Source organism: Pomacea canaliculata, linkage group LG7, assembly GCF_003073045.1.
Source record: "Pomacea canaliculata isolate SZHN2017 linkage group LG7, ASM307304v1, whole genome shotgun sequence".
In the NCBI taxonomy this organism is placed as follows: Eukaryota; Metazoa; Mollusca; class Gastropoda; order Architaenioglossa; family Ampullariidae; genus Pomacea; species Pomacea canaliculata.
In genome coordinates, this window is record NC_037596.1 from 4126408 (window position 1) to 4146430 (window position 20023).

At 36.3% G+C, this 20023-nt stretch overlaps 1 protein-coding gene across 3 annotated transcripts; it reads left to right on the forward strand.

The window, feature by feature from the left end:
- The first annotated feature begins 1442 nt into the window (after nt 1-1442).
- On the forward strand, nt 1443-19488 carry LOC112568825. Of its 3 annotated transcripts, XR_003100199.1 has the most exons (10): nt 1443-1617; nt 2552-2917; nt 3733-8026; nt 10741-11106; nt 11830-15266; nt 16220-16336; nt 16876-16891; nt 17244-17293; nt 18170-18356; nt 18536-19488. XR_003100199.1 is itself a non-coding variant. In XM_025246322.1 (9 exons), the coding sequence occupies exons 3-8, from the start codon at nt 14606-14608 to the stop codon at nt 18334-18336; spliced, it is 786 nt and encodes a 261-aa protein (XP_025102107.1). In that variant the 5' UTR covers nt 7876-8026; nt 10741-11106; nt 11830-14605; the 3' UTR covers nt 18337-18356; nt 18536-19488. The 3 variants fall into 3 exon arrangements, 2 of the variants coding, with proteins under 2 accessions (XP_025102107.1, XP_025102108.1); XM_025246322.1 differs by lacking the exons at nt 1443-1617; nt 2552-2917 and having other exon boundaries at nt 7876-8026; nt 11830-14675; nt 14901-15266; XM_025246323.1 differs by lacking the exons at nt 1443-1617; nt 2552-2917; nt 3733-8026 and adding an exon at nt 9870-10019 and having other exon boundaries at nt 11830-14675; nt 14901-15266.
- Nucleotides 19489-20023: the final 535 nt, after the last annotated feature.

Here is a 20023-nt window from a genome sequence, read left to right on the forward strand (position 1 = left end):
TTCTTTTTCAGGATGGAAATGCGAGTGTGTAGGATAAAAGTCTTGTATAAAATCGTGTTGTGGTGGAACTGGTAATGCATGAACTATGTATTTTTTTACGCGCGCGTGCACCCATACAAACTCATTCACCTAAACAGAAGTGTACTAACTCACTGACTGTAAATTTCTTGGACACAAATTCACCAACTGACTCACTATTCACTGGAGGGAGTTGTCTCTAGAGTCTAGACGAACACGCAGACGACACAAAGAAAAGTAAGAAAACGACATTGTAAAATTCAAAAGTATGAAAACATCTTTTTATTTATTTATTTATTTATTTATTTTTATTATTATTATCATTATTATTCACTTCTTTACTTCAACATCCTTAGTACATCTTTGAAAAGAAACATCTGTATTTATGTTGTTTGTGACTGTGGAAGGCTGCAAAGTCACATGAACTTTATAACTTTTTGTTTTTGAAAAAAATAAATTCAGAAGTGATAATCGCTTACCACGTGACAGAACGTTCGGGAACTACTAAAACTCTCAAAAGAGGAAGAGGAAATTCGGATAAACTTTGCTTTGCATCTTCACCACTTCATGAGACAAATAACTTCACTTACAAGTCCTTTAATGCAATGTCAAAACCAAAGAAGAAGAAATTTCAACATAATGTGACTAATTTCCAGCCTAAGATAGATAATGGAAGACAAAATCGAACCGTAATAGGGATATAGGTCTGTCTTTACAAGCTTTCTCGGTTTTAAGTTGGATAAATTTTTTTCGATACACAGATTAAAATAAAATCAATGGTCCACGACATCATCATGATCTACATCAACAGTACCATTGTTTTTCTCAGATGTCGGATACTGACGAGTAAGAACATTAAAATAAATAAAAAAGATGAGACGCTTCCTTATTCCAGTCTGTGTAAACTTTTCGATTCAACCAATTATGTTCAATTGTTGCAGATGGCATTAACTTCCGGTTGATGGTTATCGTGCCCAGTACAAAAGTAACATAGTTTTAGAGGAAGTGGTAAACATAAAGTTCTTATCCAACTGTCTACATGTCTATATACACTTAATTTATTTTCGTGCGTAAATTGAGCTTTGATAAATTCTTGTCCGCCCTGACTTCTTTTGCCGAAAAAAATAATTCGCCGGCTTTTAAAAGATTTTGTGACTATGTCAAGACATGCAAGGCATCAGAGAAATTTTGTAATCTTAGAACAGGATAGAACAGTAGCTAGATTTTATTTGAAAAAAACATGCTACAAATTATATGTTGAGGAAACTTGGAAAATTGATTTATAGAAAAGGAGGAAATCACAAAAATACTTCAACTTCATACGGAAATGTTTCTTGTTCAAAGCACATCCATACAGTCATTTTAAAATAAAACTCACTCGATGTATGCGATACTTTCCGTTGTCACATGTGCAGACCTCAGTACAATACACGACTGTCAGGAAGTCATTGCTCTCAGTTTGTTTTCCTTGAAGGTCTGAGTACTTTTCTTTGTCTTTGGCATATCACTTGTTGACCACTCTACTCACCATGACAGTCAAGAGACTGCAGTCTTGTTGTTTATTATTCATAAGTATCTTCTGCTTTTCAGTGGAAAGCTGTAAGTATTGGTGTAATTTTAAACTATTTTTTTTTCTGCTTATGTAATAAGTGTACTGCATCTTTTAGTATTTGTTTTTTCTCCGGGTGTTTTTTTTTTACTTATTCCTCTGCTCCATATCGTTTACTTCCTTTTCATTCACATTGTTTAGGTTGTGTGCATATGCTTCTTCTTCTTCTTCTGCTATAACTACTATTATTATTGCTGCTGTGATATTTCTCTACAAGTAATAAAATCTCAGTATACTTTTCTTCCCTTTTTCTCAGCCATTTATGTTCTTTTCTTTTCTTATCAGCGTTTATTTTTATTTTGTATTGTATTTTGTTATTCTTCTCTTTCTGTGTATCACATTTCTGATATATGAGCACATTAACCACTGTAGGCAGGCTGCAAACTGTTTACATCATACCTCTATTATCTACTTTGACTAGAAGTAGGTGTCGAAGTTTTATGATGTACGATATAAGGACTTGAGTGGACGGCAACAAATCACTATAAATCGGCACTTCCAGCCGTTTTCTTTATCTTTACCTTTAGGCATTTTTCGTCTTTTTACAGCTTTCTTGTCTTTAGTATTCTTTCTTTCTCTCCCTCACTTTCTGTGTGTGTCTGGTTTTTTTTTTTTACACATTTTATCTCTCTGTCTCTCTTTCCCTCTCGAAAACCTGCCACGTGCACACAAAGGAGAAAGAAACTCTATTTTTTTCAAAGCGGATTTTTTATAGTTTGAAAGGGAATGCTTTTTTAAAATGCAAATGAACATACATTTTGATTTAAGTTATCTACGCATATATTGTCAATGTGTGGGTGCGTATTCTTTTTTGCTAGGAGCATAAAACGGAGAAAGAAACACGATATTTTCGTTTGGTTTTGGGAGAAATAATTTTTTAACATACACCTATGTAGTCAGCGTCAATTATTTTGATCGTCACAGGTGCTGAGCTGAAGTTCATCAACCCAGAGAGTCTCACCTTCAACACTTTTGTCAACGGTTGGATAAACGTCACATTTCAACTGGACCTGGAGAAATGTACAGAAGATCATCAGTATACACTTATGATAGAAACGCAAATCAAAAATCAGAATCCTGATATTCACTGTAAAATATTACAGTATAAAACATCTTGCAGTGTAACTGAACAATCTCATACTCTCTGTCACTGCGACCTGAAGGCTGCAACACTCTTCAAGAAGGTGGATCGGCCTGGAGAAACGGTCCTTGTATGGAGATGGTTTGTGTCCAACTCGTCGAAAGGAGAACAGAAACAGAACGAGAAGAGTTTAACTTTTTACGTTGCTCGTAAGTACAATGTGTAAATACAATGTGTAAGTACAATGTGTAAGTACAATGTCTAAGTAGTACTGTGGTGTAGAAGTCAGAATGTTTCAAAAGCTGATTGCACTAAATGCAAAGTGTTGTTCTCATCAAATTTAAACATCAGTTAAACTACCTTTATTTGTCACAAAAAGACCAAACGTACATTGGCCTATGGTTCAGGGAAATGTTTTATTATTATTTCATTTTTATGGGCTTTATAATGAAGTGTTAATGTTAAAGTATTAGAATAAAAACTGGCTTATCGTACAGTCATCTTTTTAGACAATATCTTAGCATTTGTTTCCTTTCAAAAAACATAAGGATCAATGATTTTTTTTTCTTAGAACAAATTTATAAAATATTTGAATTGCAAGAGTGGTTTTTAAATGTAAGTTTTAACGTAGTATATAAGAAAACTTTTTGCACATTTCTAGAGAATTAACTGTCGTTATAAACCTAGTCCCATTGAACTTTTAATAAAAGATGTTTACTTTTTTTCATTGCTCTTGGTAAACTATCAACATGGTTCTTCACTAACAAATCTCTATTGAGCATCCCTTTGAATGTATCGAGAGATACAGTGTAGGAAGAGAACTGACATGCGAATTATAGTAACTTACTGATAGGCTTATTTTTAGGACAATGCTCCTCTGAGCCAGATTGATCAAGTATAAATTAGCAAGATTTTTCTGTTCTCTGAACATCAGTCTTATATACTTTAATACAAATTTTGTATCAACAATCGAATAAATCATTATTTTATCCCAATATATGATCTTTTATCTACATTTCCCCAGCACCTGAAAGTAGCGACACCCTGAAGTTTATTCTCGGCAGTGTGTGTGGCTTTCTCGTCGTCATGATTCTTGTCCTTGTCTGTAGACGACCAAAACCACGTTTCGCGGGTGAGTTTTCTGTGGTTGTCATAGCAACTGTATTTTCTGTTTTACTCTGCATGTAGCATAAAAGAGATTGAATACAACTACTCATATGCTTATGCATACTTATCCAAATAGAAATGATTTGTGTCATTTAACATTTCATTATTAATATATACATATCACTTTGTTCTTTTTTCTTGATTTATTTTCCCTCTATACTCTTTCATGTTGCTTCGTTTGAAATGTGCTTACTAATAAATGTATTCCTGTTTAGGACACTAAAATCAGCATTCATAGTGGTTAATATATTCGTTTTTATCTCTGGTTATAACATTTGAGCTAAAAATTAACACTTAAGAGTTGTGCTTTAGTTTCTTTTTTGTTGGTTTTGAAGCCATCCAAACTAGTGAATAGCAAATGGTCAGTCTTTTCTTCTTCTCTAGAACAAAATACGATGCGATGTTGTGTGATTACACAATTGTGTGATTGACAGCTTAAATTTTTACAGTGTTGCATCTAACATAAATTATTTGCACCAAGAATAAACACTGTTTCCACTCGGTCAACGGGGGAAGGGGGTCAGATTCCTTGGGTTGGTTGACTGCTTGAATGATCTGTAGAACATTTCAAGCAATTGAAACATTTTAATAATTGGGGGAATAATTATCAATAATACTAATAATGACGCTGATTGTCAGTCGCAGCTGACAAGAAGTCACTTAAGATTTCATTTAATGGTCTCAATAATGGACACTACACAATTTAGTGGCGTCCTCACAATTTTCGCCGTTGATTATTGTTATCCCAACATCACATCGTATGGTTTTTGTCCTACCCGCGATCCCCCTATTACCCACAACCCTGGCAGGCAATGTGTGGCATCACTGTTTTCTCCAGTCCTTGTGTTACCATTGCACGATGTGGACCTTGATCGCTGGAATGAGGATGGCACCCGGAGTGATTTATGTCTTGCACATCGCGTACCTGAAACTTTCTCAACTCTACATCTGGAGACTCTCCGTGAAATATGTATTGTGAGTGTTAATAAACAAATGCGGAGGATAAACAATGTTTTCTAGTTACAGCCACGAATCTTCATTCTCCGTGGTACCAACTTTTGCATTATCTGAATTAAATCTGCATTAATCAAAATAAACTCTCCATCAACTGCGAAAGGAAAGCGAAACGCAAAGTTGGAAAGGACTTAAGGAGAGATGGAGATATTAAGGCACATCATAAAACCGGTATAGGAAATAATACTATTAAAATAACTACTGTAAGCCTCAATGCTCAGTTAAAGAAGAAAACATAACTGAAAACTGCAGTCACTTGCCCTTCCTTCCAACATTCATGAACGATAAACCGAATTAACTGTTGTTCTTTTCTCACCCGAATCGCACCAACGGACACACAAACTTTGGTGAGTAAATCTTTTACATCAGTTTTATCGTAGTTTCACTCCGATATAACGTAAAACTATTTTTATTCGAAATTTGAAAGCAGCTATCGTAAATTTTAGTATATTTTTTTTTCGAAATGCAAATTTACAGAATTGTCCTAATTTACACAAAATGTAACCGCTATCAAAAAGCATTACGTTCAAGTAAAATTATTGAAAATATTGTGAAGGCGAAAGAAAAAAAGTCATTTATTATTGTAAAGATCATGAGGCTACTTCTCATGATTACATCAAGTATGTGCATGCTTAGTCTCAAAACATAAACTTGACACATTGGAACTGCTGGTGTGGAACTCGTTGTCGAAAGTCCGACCCTGCAATGATTCTTGGACAACCTGATGGACAGCAGTCAACAAGGTGAATACATACCTTCACTACTTTTGTGCTGTCATCTTGGTGAATTTAGTATGAGCTATGTAAACAAAGGATATAAGCTGAGTCTTCTTGGTGTTGTCTTTATATGAATTAAACTTGTTGCTGTTGTAGATACTTCTGTTGTCACAGACTCCACTAATGGTCCTTAGCTTTTTACTATACATGTAATGAAAAGTTGCTTTCAAATAAAATGGATGTTCTTATAGAATCGGTTCTTGCTAACCAACAAAATTTTTTTTTCTCCACAGGCGAAATCAGTCTTTTAAGCACTTATCGGGAATTCGTTAAAATAATCCGTCAGTGAATGGATTAATATGACTTTCAAGCTGAACCAAGACAAATACCAAAAAAAAAAAAAAAAACTTTCGTCATCATTGTAGTAAAATAGAACAAGAGAATCAAGTGATAGTCTTTAGAAGTCATCACCATACAGAAGTTTGTTTGCTCATAGAGAATACTCATGTCTCTGCAGGGATTTATTAAAACTCTCAAGATTGTACCAGGGACATTGATAAATGGATGAAAGCAATGGAAATGAGCTGCTGTCGTGGATGCATCTCCAGGCTGAAGATTTTTTTCTCCCTTCGTCACTTGAAACACCTAGCCACCTTCTTGTTATCTCTTCTACTGACTCTTCTCAGATGTTGATGTCTTTCAACTGTAACCAAACACATATTATAGCTTCTTTGTGTCATTTAGTTAATGTCGAGTGTATGTCGTCAGGTGTCAAGGTAAGCGTACTTCCATTCACAAAATTTTTGTTTCATTTAAAAAGAAAAGATTCTAAGACAGCTTTTGATAAAGGTAAACGTCGTTCTGTGACTTTTGTATTATTGTGCGACAGCATGCATGTACGTGTCTTTGTATTCCTGGTTGTTCATCAGACTATTATCTAAAGGGTATGATTGTAATGCATTTTGGCTCTTTTTATTTTTAGTTTTTCTTGAGGTTCCTGGTAGTAATCACTGGATAACAGTTATTTCTCAATACAATACATTAAAGCCTTAATCCTATAATATTACAGTTATTTTTGCTATCACACATTTTGTATAGGATATGAATACATATGATATTAGTTTCAAAGTTTCGATTAGTAATTCGGGGTTTTTTTCCTTTTCTTTTCTATTTTTTTAAATAGCACGTCATCGATGTTTGTGATTTACACAAAATATATGACTATGACCTGTACCTCGTAAATAAATAACCCAAAAGTTACACCCCGTAAAAATGTTTCTTGCGTGCTGTGGAAAATATAGCAAACTGTTACAAGTCAAATACGTTTTTAAATAACGAAAATTTAATTTAACTTCTTTAAATGTATTATTAATAATTATTTTTCATTCCTACTTGTAAACATCAAATTATGCATTTAAAATGCTGCAAAATAGGAAGGACCAGCCTACACCATGATGTCACGAGCCATGACTGAGTTTTTACCATCTAGGTAAGTAACATATATTTAGTAGCATTGTATTTAGTATGAATTAAAACATTACTGAAACTAAGACTAAAATATCCTGATTCAGGATCAGTAACAACAGGGTCAGTATGTAAGTGGGCTGCAGATGTGAGAAAGACAGAGAGGGAACCAGAGAGAGGTTGGAAGCGGCTGATCAGTCTCTTGATCGAAAGCGATGTTGCAAAGAAAGAAATCCTTCTCAGAGCTTCGTTGCTCCGTATTTCTTCAAGTTGTTATAACGAAGATAACTTTTTAAAACTAACCTTTCGTTTTTTGAAGGGGCATGGGGGGCATGCATGCTACTGTCCCTTCATGGTATCTTGTTCCTGTATTTCTTTAGCCTGAGGAAGTATGTCACTCCTCTAGAAGTTTCTAACCTCTTAAGCCATTGGGATTTTTAATCTCTCTAGTTCTATTTATCAGGCTAAGGAAATCTTTAAGTGACGATGTGACTTATTTTGCAAGGTCATGGGTCTGATGTTATACAAAATATACAAAATAATCAATAGGTTTCATTCACACTTTTCTATAAATGTTTCTTGGCTATTGCTTAAATGGAATGAGCAATACAACTCTACCAAGCAGGCAATAAGAGATAGCTATAATATTCAACCATTTTCTCCTCCCTTAACCTTGACAGAGAGGTAAATAAGAGATATAAACAAAGCCATCACTCATAAATATCAAGAGCAAAAGGAAAATTAAGAAAGTCCCATGAGGAACTATTATTCACGCTTGATTTTACAACATCTGTCGCACGTGAGGTCATAACTTCCGGTGTGGAAAAGTTTCGATTCTGCGCGGACTCCAACTTTAGTTGACCTGAAGCTGCGCGGAGCTCATGGCTGCCATCTACCTCAGCCACTCTTGTGTTCTTATTTTGATGACTTTTAGTATGAGCTACTCGCATGAAAGTTGTAAGTTTATTTTTGTCTATACTTATTCACTCTACGTTCTAACTGGTACTTCTAGGATCAAGATATATTTTCTTCTAATAACAATAATACACTGCTTCTACGATTAATAATAACTACACTGCTGTTACCGCAGCAGCTGCAAGACCTAAAAGTTGTTCAATGTTTATCTTCTCTTTATAGTATTTCTTATCTGTCAAAAGCAATGTATCTAATGTGTTGTTTCCCGTATTGCTTCTTTCTCTGCCTTCCTTCTTCTGCTCCTTCTTGTCCTAACTGCTACTGATGTTGTTGCTATTGTTGTTGTTATTATTATTATTATTCACTTCTTGACTGCAACATCCTTAGTACATCTTTGGAAAGAAACATCTGTATTTATGTTGTTTGTGACTGCGGAAGGCTGCAAAGTCAAATAAAATTTATACTTTTTGTTTAAGAAAATAAGTTCAGAAGTGATAATTTTAATCTTACCACATGACAGAACTACTGGTATGGTGGTAGATCTTCATCTTTTCTGTTCCGCCATATCCTGAATCTCTAGTCTTCTTCATTTTGCATGTTTAAAAAGTTTTTCGAGTTTTGCTATGTTATCGTCCAACTTGATTTGACATCAGCAGTAGGATGATCGAATGTTCTATGGCGTCTTCTCGATCTCTTTAACACCTTTCACGAGAATCTTCCGTCCTCAGCCGCTTGAAAAACAGTCAAAATCCTGACGTCACGTTTGTACACAGATACGCCTAATGGACGTCTAGTCTCAGCTGTCCTATTGGCTGGGGTCCATATCCATTCACTGTCCTGATGGAGATGTTTGTAGGCATATACCACAAAAGCGGAATGGAAAATTGGGAAAAACTTTACTTTACATCTTCACCTGTTCATGAGACAAGGACTTCACTTACAGGTCCTTTAATGCAAAAAAAAGAACTTTAAACATTATGTGATTGGTTTCCAGCCTGAGATTGATAGACAAATAATGGAAGAAAATCAAACCCTAAACAGGGATCTATGTATGGCTTTCGATGCAAACAAGATTTCTCGGTGAAAAAAAGAGTTTTTATTAGAAACATTAAGTTTGATCAGATTTTTCGATACACAGATTAAAATAAAATTAATGGTCCACGGCATCACCATGATCTACATCAACAGTACCATTGTTTTTCTCAGATGTCCGATACTGTCGAGTGAGAACATCAAAATATATTTTTAAAATAAGACGCGTCCTTATTCCAGTCTATGTAAACGTTTCGATTCCACCAATTATGCTCAATGGTCGCAAATTGCAATAACTCCTGTAGCCATACATTGGACGAATTTCCTTCTTGGCAACCATCATACTTCCGGTTGATCACTATCGTGCGCACGAAAACAGTAACATAATTTAGTAGACAGTGGCAAACACAAAGTTCTTATGCAAGTGTTTTCATCTATCTCATTGCTTCATTTATTTTCGTGCTTAAATTGAGCTTTGGTAAATTCTTGTCCACCATGACTCCTTTTGCCTAAAAAATAATTCACCGGCTTTTAAAAATTGTTTTGATTATATCAAGACATGCAAGGCATGAGAGAATTTTTTTAATTTCAGAACAGGATAAGACAGTTGTTAGCTTTTGTTTGAACAAACATACTGCAAATATTTATGGAGGAAACTTGGAAACCGATTTAAAGAAATGGAGAAAATTACAAAAATACTTCAGCTAAATGCGGAAATGTTTCTTTCTTCGAAACGCATCCATACAATCAGTTTAAAATAAAACTCACTCTATGTATGCGATACTTTCCTAGCTCTCACATGTGCAGACCTCAGTACAATGAACGACTTTTAGGAAGTCGTATTGCTCTCTCTTTTTTTTTTGAGGATGTCTGAGTTTCTAGAGTGATTTCCCTTTGTCTTTGGCATATCACTTGTTGACCACTCTACACACCATGACAGTCATGAGACTGCAGTGTTGTTGCTTTATCTTTATAAGTATCTTTTGCTTTTTCGTGGAAGGCTGTAAGTACTGGCGTTATCTTTAATTATTATTCCTCTGTTTATGTAATAACTGTACTGCCTCTTACACCCTGTGTTTTTTCTCCAGGTGTTGTTTTTATGCATATTCCTCTGCGCTATATCACAGTTCTGACATGTGAGCACATTAACTACAGTAGGCAGGCTGCAAACTGTAGTAGTCATCATGCCTCTATCACATGCTTCAAAATCTGCTTCTACTTCTATTGTTTTGATGATGTATGATATAAGGAGCTCAGTGAACCGCAACAAATTACTATAAAATAGCACTTCCAGCCATACTCTATCATCTTTCCCTTAGATATTTTTTTATTCTTACAGCTTTCTTATTTTTATTATTCTTATTTTTCTCCCTCTATTTCTGTGTCTTTGTGTGTGTGTTAACGCGTTCTCTCACTCTGTCTAGAAAACGTGCTACGTGCACACAAAGCAGTAAGAAATTCTTTTCAGAGTGGGTTTCTTCTAGGCTAGATTTTTCAAAATACAAACGAGTATACATTTTGATTAATTTGCTTACGTAATCTAAGCCTGTGTAGTCAATGTGTATATGCGCGCGAGAGTTTTCTCTCTTGGTAGGTGCACAAAAAGAAGAAAGACACACCTGACTGTCCTTTGGTTTAGTGGGAAATAGTTTTCTAACATACGTTCACTTGTCATAACTTGTCTACACCTGTATAGTCATCCTCAATTATTTCGATCGTCACAGGTGCTGAGCTGAAGTTCATCAACCCAGAGAGTCTCTCCTTCAACACTTTTGTCAACGGCTGGACAAACGTCACATTCCAACTGGACCTGGAGAAATGTACAGAAGATCTACAGTATACTGTTGTCGTAGAAACACAAATAAAAAATCAGAATCCCGAGATTCACTGTAAAATAATACATAACAAAACATCCTGCAGCTTAACTGATAGATCCAATAATTCCTGTCACTGTGAACCGACGGTTACAAATTTCTTCAAGAGAGCGGAGAAGCCTGGAGAAGTGGTGTATGTATGGAGATGGTTTATGTCCAACTCGTCGAAAGGAGAACAGAAACAGAACGAGAAGAGCTTAAAGTTCTACGCTGCTCGTAAGTACTGTGTGTAAGTACTAAATGTAAGTGCTGTGTTTAGGTACTACATGTAAGCACTTTGTGTAAGTACTGTGTGTAATTACTTTTAGTACTGTGTGTAGTACTTATGTAAGTATTGTGCCTGTCGATGTTGTCGTGCAGATGTAAGTGTGACCCGTGATGAAGAAGTCAGAACATTAATTACACTAAATCTGAAGTGTTGTACTCGTTAATTTAAACATCAAGTAAATTACCTTTAGTTGTAGCAAAAAAAGTAAAAGTAAATTTCCCTGCTATACTTCGGAAGGGGTTGTTTTATTATTGTTTTGTTATGGACATTTATAGTGCAAAGTTAATGTTAAAACATTAGAATAAAAACTGGCTTTTTTATGGCCACTCGTTTTGATAATATCTTAGTAGTAGTTTCCTCAAAAAATAAGAATCGCAAAATTTTTCTTAGAACAAAATTATAGAATATTTGATAAATGATAGTGTTTAAAATATGCATGTTTTATATGAAAAGAGAATTGAAGTGTGACCAGTGACTGATGGAGGTTTACTCTTTGAAACAATGTTTGTCTGAGCTAGATTGATTAAGCATCAACTGAGCAAGACTTTTCTGTTCTCTGGAATATTCGATTCGCGTGTTCTTATGTAGTTTAATACAATTTTTTATCAACAATTGAGTAAATCATTATTTGATCCCAATATATTATCTTAATTTTCTCTACCTTTCCTCAGTACCTGAAAAAAAAAGCATCGACACCCTGATGTTTATTCTCGGCAGTGTGTGTGGCTTTCTCGTCGTCATCGTTCTTGTCCTTGTTGTCTGTAGACGACTAAAACCAGGTTTCAGGGGTAAGTTTTCTGTGATTGCCATAGCAGCTGTATTTTCTTTTTAACTCTCCATGTAGCATAAAACAGACTGCATACAACTACTTGTATGGCTATGCATACTTATCTAACTAGAAAAAGATTTCCTTAATTTAATATTTCATTATTAATATTTATCATTTTATTCTTTTAATTATTTTCTTTACTTTTTTCCTCTATGTGTTCATTTATGCTGCTTCATTTTACATCCACTCATTAATACCTGTACTCCCGTCTCGGACACTAAAATCATAGTTTATAGGGGTTAACATATTCCCTTTTATCTCTGGTTGTAGCGTTTGAGGTAAAAATTCTCAATTAAGAGGTTCACTCAAGTTGTTTTTTTGTTTTTTTTGTTGGTTTGTTTTTGTTTGTTTTTGTTGTTTGTTTGTTTTGTTTTTTGTTGCTGTTGTTATTGTTGCTGTTGTCTGTTTGTTTGTTTGTTTGTTTCTTTCTGTCTTTTTTTTAACCAGCCAAAATAGTGAATAGCAAAAAATGGTCAGTGTTTTCTTCTTCCATAGAATAGTATACAATGTTGTGTGAGACAGATTACATAGTTACAGCATTGAATTTGAAGCTAATTATAAAGAATAAACACTATATTTCCACTCGGAGCACAGAGGTAGGGGATCAAATTGCTTGGGCTGGTTGACTGGTTAAATGATTGGTAGAACATTTCAAGCATTGTGAAGTTTTAAGAATTTAGGGGGAAAGCATCAGTAATACTAATAATGACACTAATTCTCAGTCACAGCTGACAGAATTGGACTTGAAAATGCCATTTAATTATCTCAATAATTTATAATACACAAGTTCTTGGCGTCCTTACAATTTTTGCCGATCATTATCCCAACATCACATTGTGTAGTTTTCTCCCTACCCGCGATTCCCATATTACCCACAACCCTGTCGGGCAATGTGTGGCATCACTGTTTTCTCCAGTCCATGTGTGTTACCGTTGCACGATGTGGACCTTGATTGCTGGAATGAGGATGACACCCGGAGTGATTTATGTCTTGCACATCGCGTACCTGACACTTTCTCAACTTTGCAGCATGTGGAGATTGTCCTTGAATGGTTTATTCTGCGTGTTTATCAACAAACGCGCAGGATAAACAATGTTTTCTAGTAAAAGCCACAAAATGTTATTCTCCGTGGTACAAACTTCAAAATCTGCATTAATTCCAAAAACGGAAGCGAAAGAAAATGTTTTAAGGAGTGATGGAGATATTAAGGCACATCAAAAGAGCTGGTCTAAGAAATAACATTATTAAAATAACTACTGTAAAGCCTCAATGCTCAGCTGAAGAAGAAAACGTAACTGTGAAAACTGCAGTGTCCTCCCATTCCCTCCAACAACAACGAATTAGACCTACGGACATACTCTGGTGAGTAAATCTTTTATAAGTTTTTATCGTAGTTTGGCTCCGATATAAAGTAGATAAGATAGTAAAACTGTCTTCACAGGAACCACATAGCATCATTTTTTTTTATTAATTTTGTTATTTGCCGCTCGGGGGTACATTTAACGAATACCCAGCTGTACATTATGCAGAGAGTATTGCTGTATCCTGTACAGAGATAAAATATAATATTTGGAATGTATTCCTTTGTATACATATGCTTTCTTCCTTTCTAAAGTGAGTTCGAAGACGACATCTGGTAGAATTGTTTACCAATCTGTTTGTTTGTATGTTTGTGATCTTTCGTGAGTGCCTACGTGAGTGTGTACAAGAGGTGGAGAAAGAAAAAGCTTCAGTGACCATATTTTTTTCCACAGTACCGAAGCTGAGTTTCATCAGCTCTGTCACCAAGTCCCTGTACACTGATGTCGATAAACCATACAATTCAGCCAACCCTCTTGTTGTAGGAACGCTAATGAAGAATCCAACTCCAGAAATTATAGTAAAATAATGTAAAAAAAAAATCTCACTGTTCACTCCAGCAGTAGATAGTGTTGCTCGAAATGGGAGGATAGTCATGTCAAGTTCTTGAAAAAGTTAGAGCAGCCTAAAGGTTCGTGCGTTCTTTTGTTTGAACACAAACTAACTCTGTCCCTTTCAGACCCTGTCTGAGTACATACATGTATGTAATACATACTGATGTAATACTTTGGAATATTTTCAGACCCTAATGTAAGACATACATCAGCTCCACTGTCCACACGGAACTTGATTACACGGCTGCTATGTTTATGTGGTAATGTGGCCATTAAGTATTGAAGGTATTAGTACCAGGTGTTTTAATAGGAAAGGTTTGGAATCAAAGTTTGAAAATTTTTTAAGTGAGTAGAGTTCTAGAGAGGAATATTAACAAAAAATCTAATAAACATGGAAGATATACCAGGAAATATTTTAACAAGGTAATGGAAGGAATAACGAATTTTAACTTGCGCAGGAAATGTCCAATTTCTTCCTTCGAAACAAAAAGATAGAACGCAACCATATTCAGGAAGAATAAGACTCACTCGATGTACAGAATTGCTGTCTCTTCATTATTCAATAACAAGTGAAGACCGATTGTACTGAAAGTCTATACGGAAGTAATATTGCCCCCCAAGTCATTTGTCCGTGAAGGAGGTATCAGTTTCGAGAATTATTTCATTTTGACACTAGTCTGTCACTTGTTGACCACTCTACACACCATGACAGTCAAGAGACTGCAGTGTTTTTGCTTAATCCTCATCAGTATCTTTTTCTCTCCCGTGGAAAGCTGTAAGTATTAGTGCAATTTTTAACTGTTCTTCTGCTTATGTGTTACCTGTCCGTCGATCGTTATGTGTGTGTGTGCGCGCAAGCGTTTGCTCTCTTGCTAGGTGCATAAAAAGGAGAAGGACACAAGTGATGTTCCGATGGTTTAGTGGGAAATAAATGTTAGCCTGCATTCACGTAACCTATCTACGCCTATGTAGTCAGCGTCTGTTATTTCCATCGTCACAGGTGCTGAGCTGAGGTTCATCAACCCAGAGAGTCTATCCTTCAACACTTTTGTCAACGGTTGGATAAACGTCACATTCCAACTGGACCTGGAGAAATGTACAGAAGATCTACAGTATACTGTTGTCATAGAAACACAAATCAAAAATCAGAATCCCGAGATTCACTGTAAAATAATACATAACAAAACATCCTGCAGTTTAACTGATAGATCCAATATTTCCTGTCACTGTGAACCGACGGTTGCAAATTTCTTCAAGAAGGTGGAGAAGCCTGGAGAAATAGTGTATGTATGGAGATGGTTTATGTCCAACTCGTCGAAAGGAGAACAGAAACAAAACGAGAAGAGCTTAACGTTCTACGCTGCTCGTAAGTACTGCTTGTGACTAATGTGTATAATTACTATATGTCAGTACTGTGTGTAAATAATGTAAGTATAGTGTCTAAGCACTGTGTGTAAGTACTGTGAGTACTGTGTGTAAGAAAACATTATGTGTTCAATACTCAATACCTCAAGAACAAGGAAACAAGGGAAATTTATAACTGTGAAGTCAAGAATAAGTATGAGGCCCTTTCAGGAGTGACAGAAGAATCATTGGAAGAACTTTGGTCAACACTCAACAGCATTTGGAAGAAAACCAGTACAGATGTTCTAGAGAAGAAAGAAAGAAAACACAAGGAATGGATGACCCCAGAGACCTGGGCAAAGACTGAATCAAGAAAGGGACTAAAACAGAAGCTCAACCAGTTTCAAGATCAACAAGAGAAGGAAGATCTCAGAGCTGAATATTGGGAAGCCAACCACCAAGTGACGAGGTCTGTCAGAGAGGACAAGAGATGCCCTGAAAAGATCTCCAACAGCAGCCTGTGGAAAAGAACCAACCAGAATGCCACTAGCCAAGACATCAAAAGACCTCAAATAGGGCTGGATAGGACACACCCTGTGCAAACCAGCTGACACCATTGCCAAGCAGGCATGGAACCCTCAGGGGAAGAGGAGAGTTGGGAGACCAAAGCAGCCTTGGAAAAGAACAGTAGAGAGTGAGGCAAAGGACATCGGAACCACCTGGGCCCAACTAAGGGGGGAGGGGTCTGCCCTATACCGGGTCCGCTAGCGAGGAGTTGTTTCGGCCCTAAGCTGCTACAGGAGTAACAAGGAATGAACTAAACTAATGATTCAAAAATACTGAGTGAAATTGCTCTACTACTGGAATATTGAATGTATGTATTGGTACATGTATTTTCATCAACAATCAAGTAAACTATTATGAGATACATCATATGATCTTAATCTTTCACGCACTTTCTCTACTTTTCTCCAGAACCTGAACAGAAACGCTATGACAATGTGAAGTTTATTCTCGCGGGTGTGTGTGGCTTTCTCGTCATCATTGTTCTAGTCCTTCTTGTCTGTAGACGGCTAAAACCACGTTTATCAGGTAAGTTTCCTATGGCTGTCATAGTTACTTTTCTCTCATGTTCTCTGAACGTAGTGAAAATATTGCAAGGTGCATGCATGTTCAAATTTGTTAATTTCTTTCATTTATCTTTCATTCAAAAGGAACTGACTAGCAAATATACTCCAGTCTCGGTCGCTAAACCCAACACTTTTAGTGCTTAACCTACTCGTAAATTCGATTTTGTGGCCGGTACTAACAGCGAATATTAAAGGTTACGAATTTCGCCGACAAGCTGTGTGCCAATTTTCCTATATTCGGCAAAAATAGTGAGTAGCCAATGGTCAGTCTTTTCAGATAAATAGAATATATTGTCGTGTGAAATAGATATTCTTATAACAGCACACGTGAAGTAAAGTATTTGATAAGCTGAGCATTTTGTATACCTCAATCACTCAATCTTTCGATCGATTTGTATTTTTCACACCATCGTTCATGATGATGATGATGATGATGATGATGATGATGATGATGATGATGATGATGATATTTATCTTTTTCTATTTGTCCTTTCTTTTCAGATGTTAATGGAGATATGTAAGTCAACTTAGTAACACTTAGTAAACAATGATGTATAAATATCTCAGAAAAACTTTCCAATGATTTAGACTGCCAAGAAAACAATGTTTCAGAGACTAACTAGCCATGAGTTGAAATCCAACGTAAAATACGTGAAGGAAATTAATAACATGGCCAGCATGATATATGTGTATATATATATATGATGCATAAGATAAATTACTGACCATTTCTTCTGATAGAATAAGGAGCTCAATTCAAGGAGCTATCAATAATCTACTCCCTTTTTGAGAAGAATATTCTTTTTAATACATTTTAATACATTTTGTTTACTGGATCGCTAACATCCAAATGTGTATGTTTGTACAAGGAAACACGAGAAAACAATTGAAAACCAGTCTACGAACCCGGAAACTCCAGGTAATTGTCATCCTGTCGTGTGAGTCTAGGTCGTATTAACGGGTTCTTTTATACTTATTTCTCCTGCTACATTCACCCTCCATGCTCTCTCTCTCTCTCCCCTCTTTCATTTTTCTTTCTCCTCTTTCTATCACTCTTTCTATACTCCTCACATTCATTATCTATTTTTTTCTCCTCCTGCTCTCCCTCTCTCTTTCTCTCTTAAATCCATCTCAGTATGTTTTTCATTTTTCCCCCTGGTCCTCGCTTGTGCAGACAAACACAGTCTTCCGTGTTTCAGTTTCTTGCATGGCTTGGGGTCTTCTCGAAAGTGCATGGGGACCCTTGTGCTGTCAACACTACAGCTAATAGATTGGGGACCATGTACTAATTGGTGGACTTCTAAACATTTGTGATGTTACAGTTTGTGTCATGGTGTCCCTTTCTCTGTTTGTGGCTGTGTTTGTAAGCTTTTTTCCGAAAACAGAAGAGTTTGTTCACTCAGGCTTGCAAAAATATCGGACTTGGGATAAATGTTATATTATCTTAATTTCATAACTGATATAAATATTATGTTACTGGTGATAGCTTCATGTAAGTTTAAATTCTTCAAGGCATGGTACAATTGTCTAACGTATTCGATTCATATCCAAGAAGCTGAGATTTGACTGCAGAGATAAGTCCAGCATTATGGGTTTTTTTTCTTCTTTGTCCCAGTGTCTGTCTTTATTCATTTCTTTCTATTTCTCTATCTCTTTATCTCCCTATTGGCTTATGTCTGTAGACAGAATTAATAGGCATTCAAAAAAGTATGTAAGATATATAATGGAATAAAATGTTGAGTATACAGTACGCTGTTGTCACATTTAAAGAAACACTTGCTGTCAACCTGTCCAGCACCACCCGCCACTGGAGGTGAGATGCTGGAGGCCGGTCCAGAGTATGTCGTGATCACGGAGGACATGTACTGCGAGGCCTGGGACCATGTCAAGCGAAGTCAGATTCCTCCAGGAGCAGTGAGGGTCCTGGTTGACTCGGGCCCCCGGAGTTTCTCAAAAAAATGAACAAGGAGAAACCCAACAAAGTATGTTTTATTCTTCTCTTTTAAAGCATTCATCTCATGGAAAATTCGCAGAGTGCGGTTATGTGTCAATAGATGTTTGTAAACAGATGTGTAAAGCTATTGAAATGAAGGACAAGGTATGATTTACCGGTAGAGGAGTGGCAAAAAAGTAACACATCCTTTTACTGTTGTTGTTGCAGGAAGATGTGTTTGAAAAATCAGCGGTCCCTCTACTGACCCAGACTCCTCCAACAATTACTACAGTATACAGGACACCAACTGACCACAAATTCAGCGACAAACCATGAGAACAGATTAATAATTAGTTCTTTATAACAAACACGTGACAAACGCGGTTCGTGTCAAAGGAAGACTGTTGTCATAGACATACACTAGACAATTCAATAACAGAATATTTTTCTTGGTTAATGATGCGGCCAGTTGAACTTTGCACCGATCGCAGATGGCAGATGATTCCATGAACAGTGCATGTCAGTCAAGGGGAAAAACCGAGGAAATGGATGTGGCTTCGCATGGTTTAAGATTTATGCCCCTTTATTTGGGCCATGTCATTTGTGTTTTAATCGTGGCAGGAACACAAGAAAGGAAAGAAAGAGCTGTATCAAAAAAAAAAGCTTAAAAATTTGCATTGTGCAACACAAAAGTAACCGACATAAATAGATAAAGAAAAGAGGAAAGAAACAACAAAACTTAGTGAAAGGAAAAACAGCAAGAAGAACAGTATAAGTTAATGAAAGTGGAAAAGAAAGAAAGAGCGGAGAATAGAGAAGAAATTTTTAAATGAGCGAAATAACGAATGAACACAAAATCAAAGAATATGAGGAGTATGAGACGTGAGATGACAGAAAACGGGAAAAATTAAAGTAGGAAAGGGTAAAAAAAATTTTATGTAATGTTACAAAAACATTCCAAAAGTAGAAATTAATGCTCTTCTCAACTTTCACTTTCAATTTTGTTCCAGACTGTTGAGATATCTGAGATTTTTAAAGGACATTTTGTTTTAGTTTCACACAGGTATTACCTATAGCTGTTGTATTATTTGCATTCCAATTGCTTTTTTTAAAAAGTGGTATCTTCGGTTCAGATTTGCCCCCTTGTTACCTAATAAATATTTGAAAAGTGGAAAGAGTTATTGAGTTTTTGTGTTTTCAAAGTATTTCGACGGACCACCACTCTTCCTCTTTGTACCTTACTTTCTCTTGATCAGACAGAGTGCAGCCCCCTTCCCGACCTTTCACCCCTCCCCCAATCCAAGATGCTTCTTTGTTCAGCGCTGCTCCCTCCCTACCCCTGTCGTGTGGACACTCTCCCCACTTTGCGTAGCCTTTGACTTCCAGGTCGCGTGCGAGGTCACAGATGAACGAAGACAGAAATTTACGGCCAACCGACCGTGGCGACATCTGGACATGACAGCACAGCTAAAGGGAGGTTACTTTATGAGATTATGGACTCGCCTTCTTGTCTTTTGAGACATTTTACAAACTATGTCAAACTGAACTTTGACCCGACGATTTGGGACTCTGTCCCGTTCAAAACCTGAGCAGCTCGTGGAAAAGACTCCGTTGACCTGACTGTTAGGACAACTGGAGTCCAGAGGACACCTCCGTCGAGAAGAAATGAACAAAGCAAGCAGGACTTGACATTTTCTGCCCTGAATTCTGACTAAG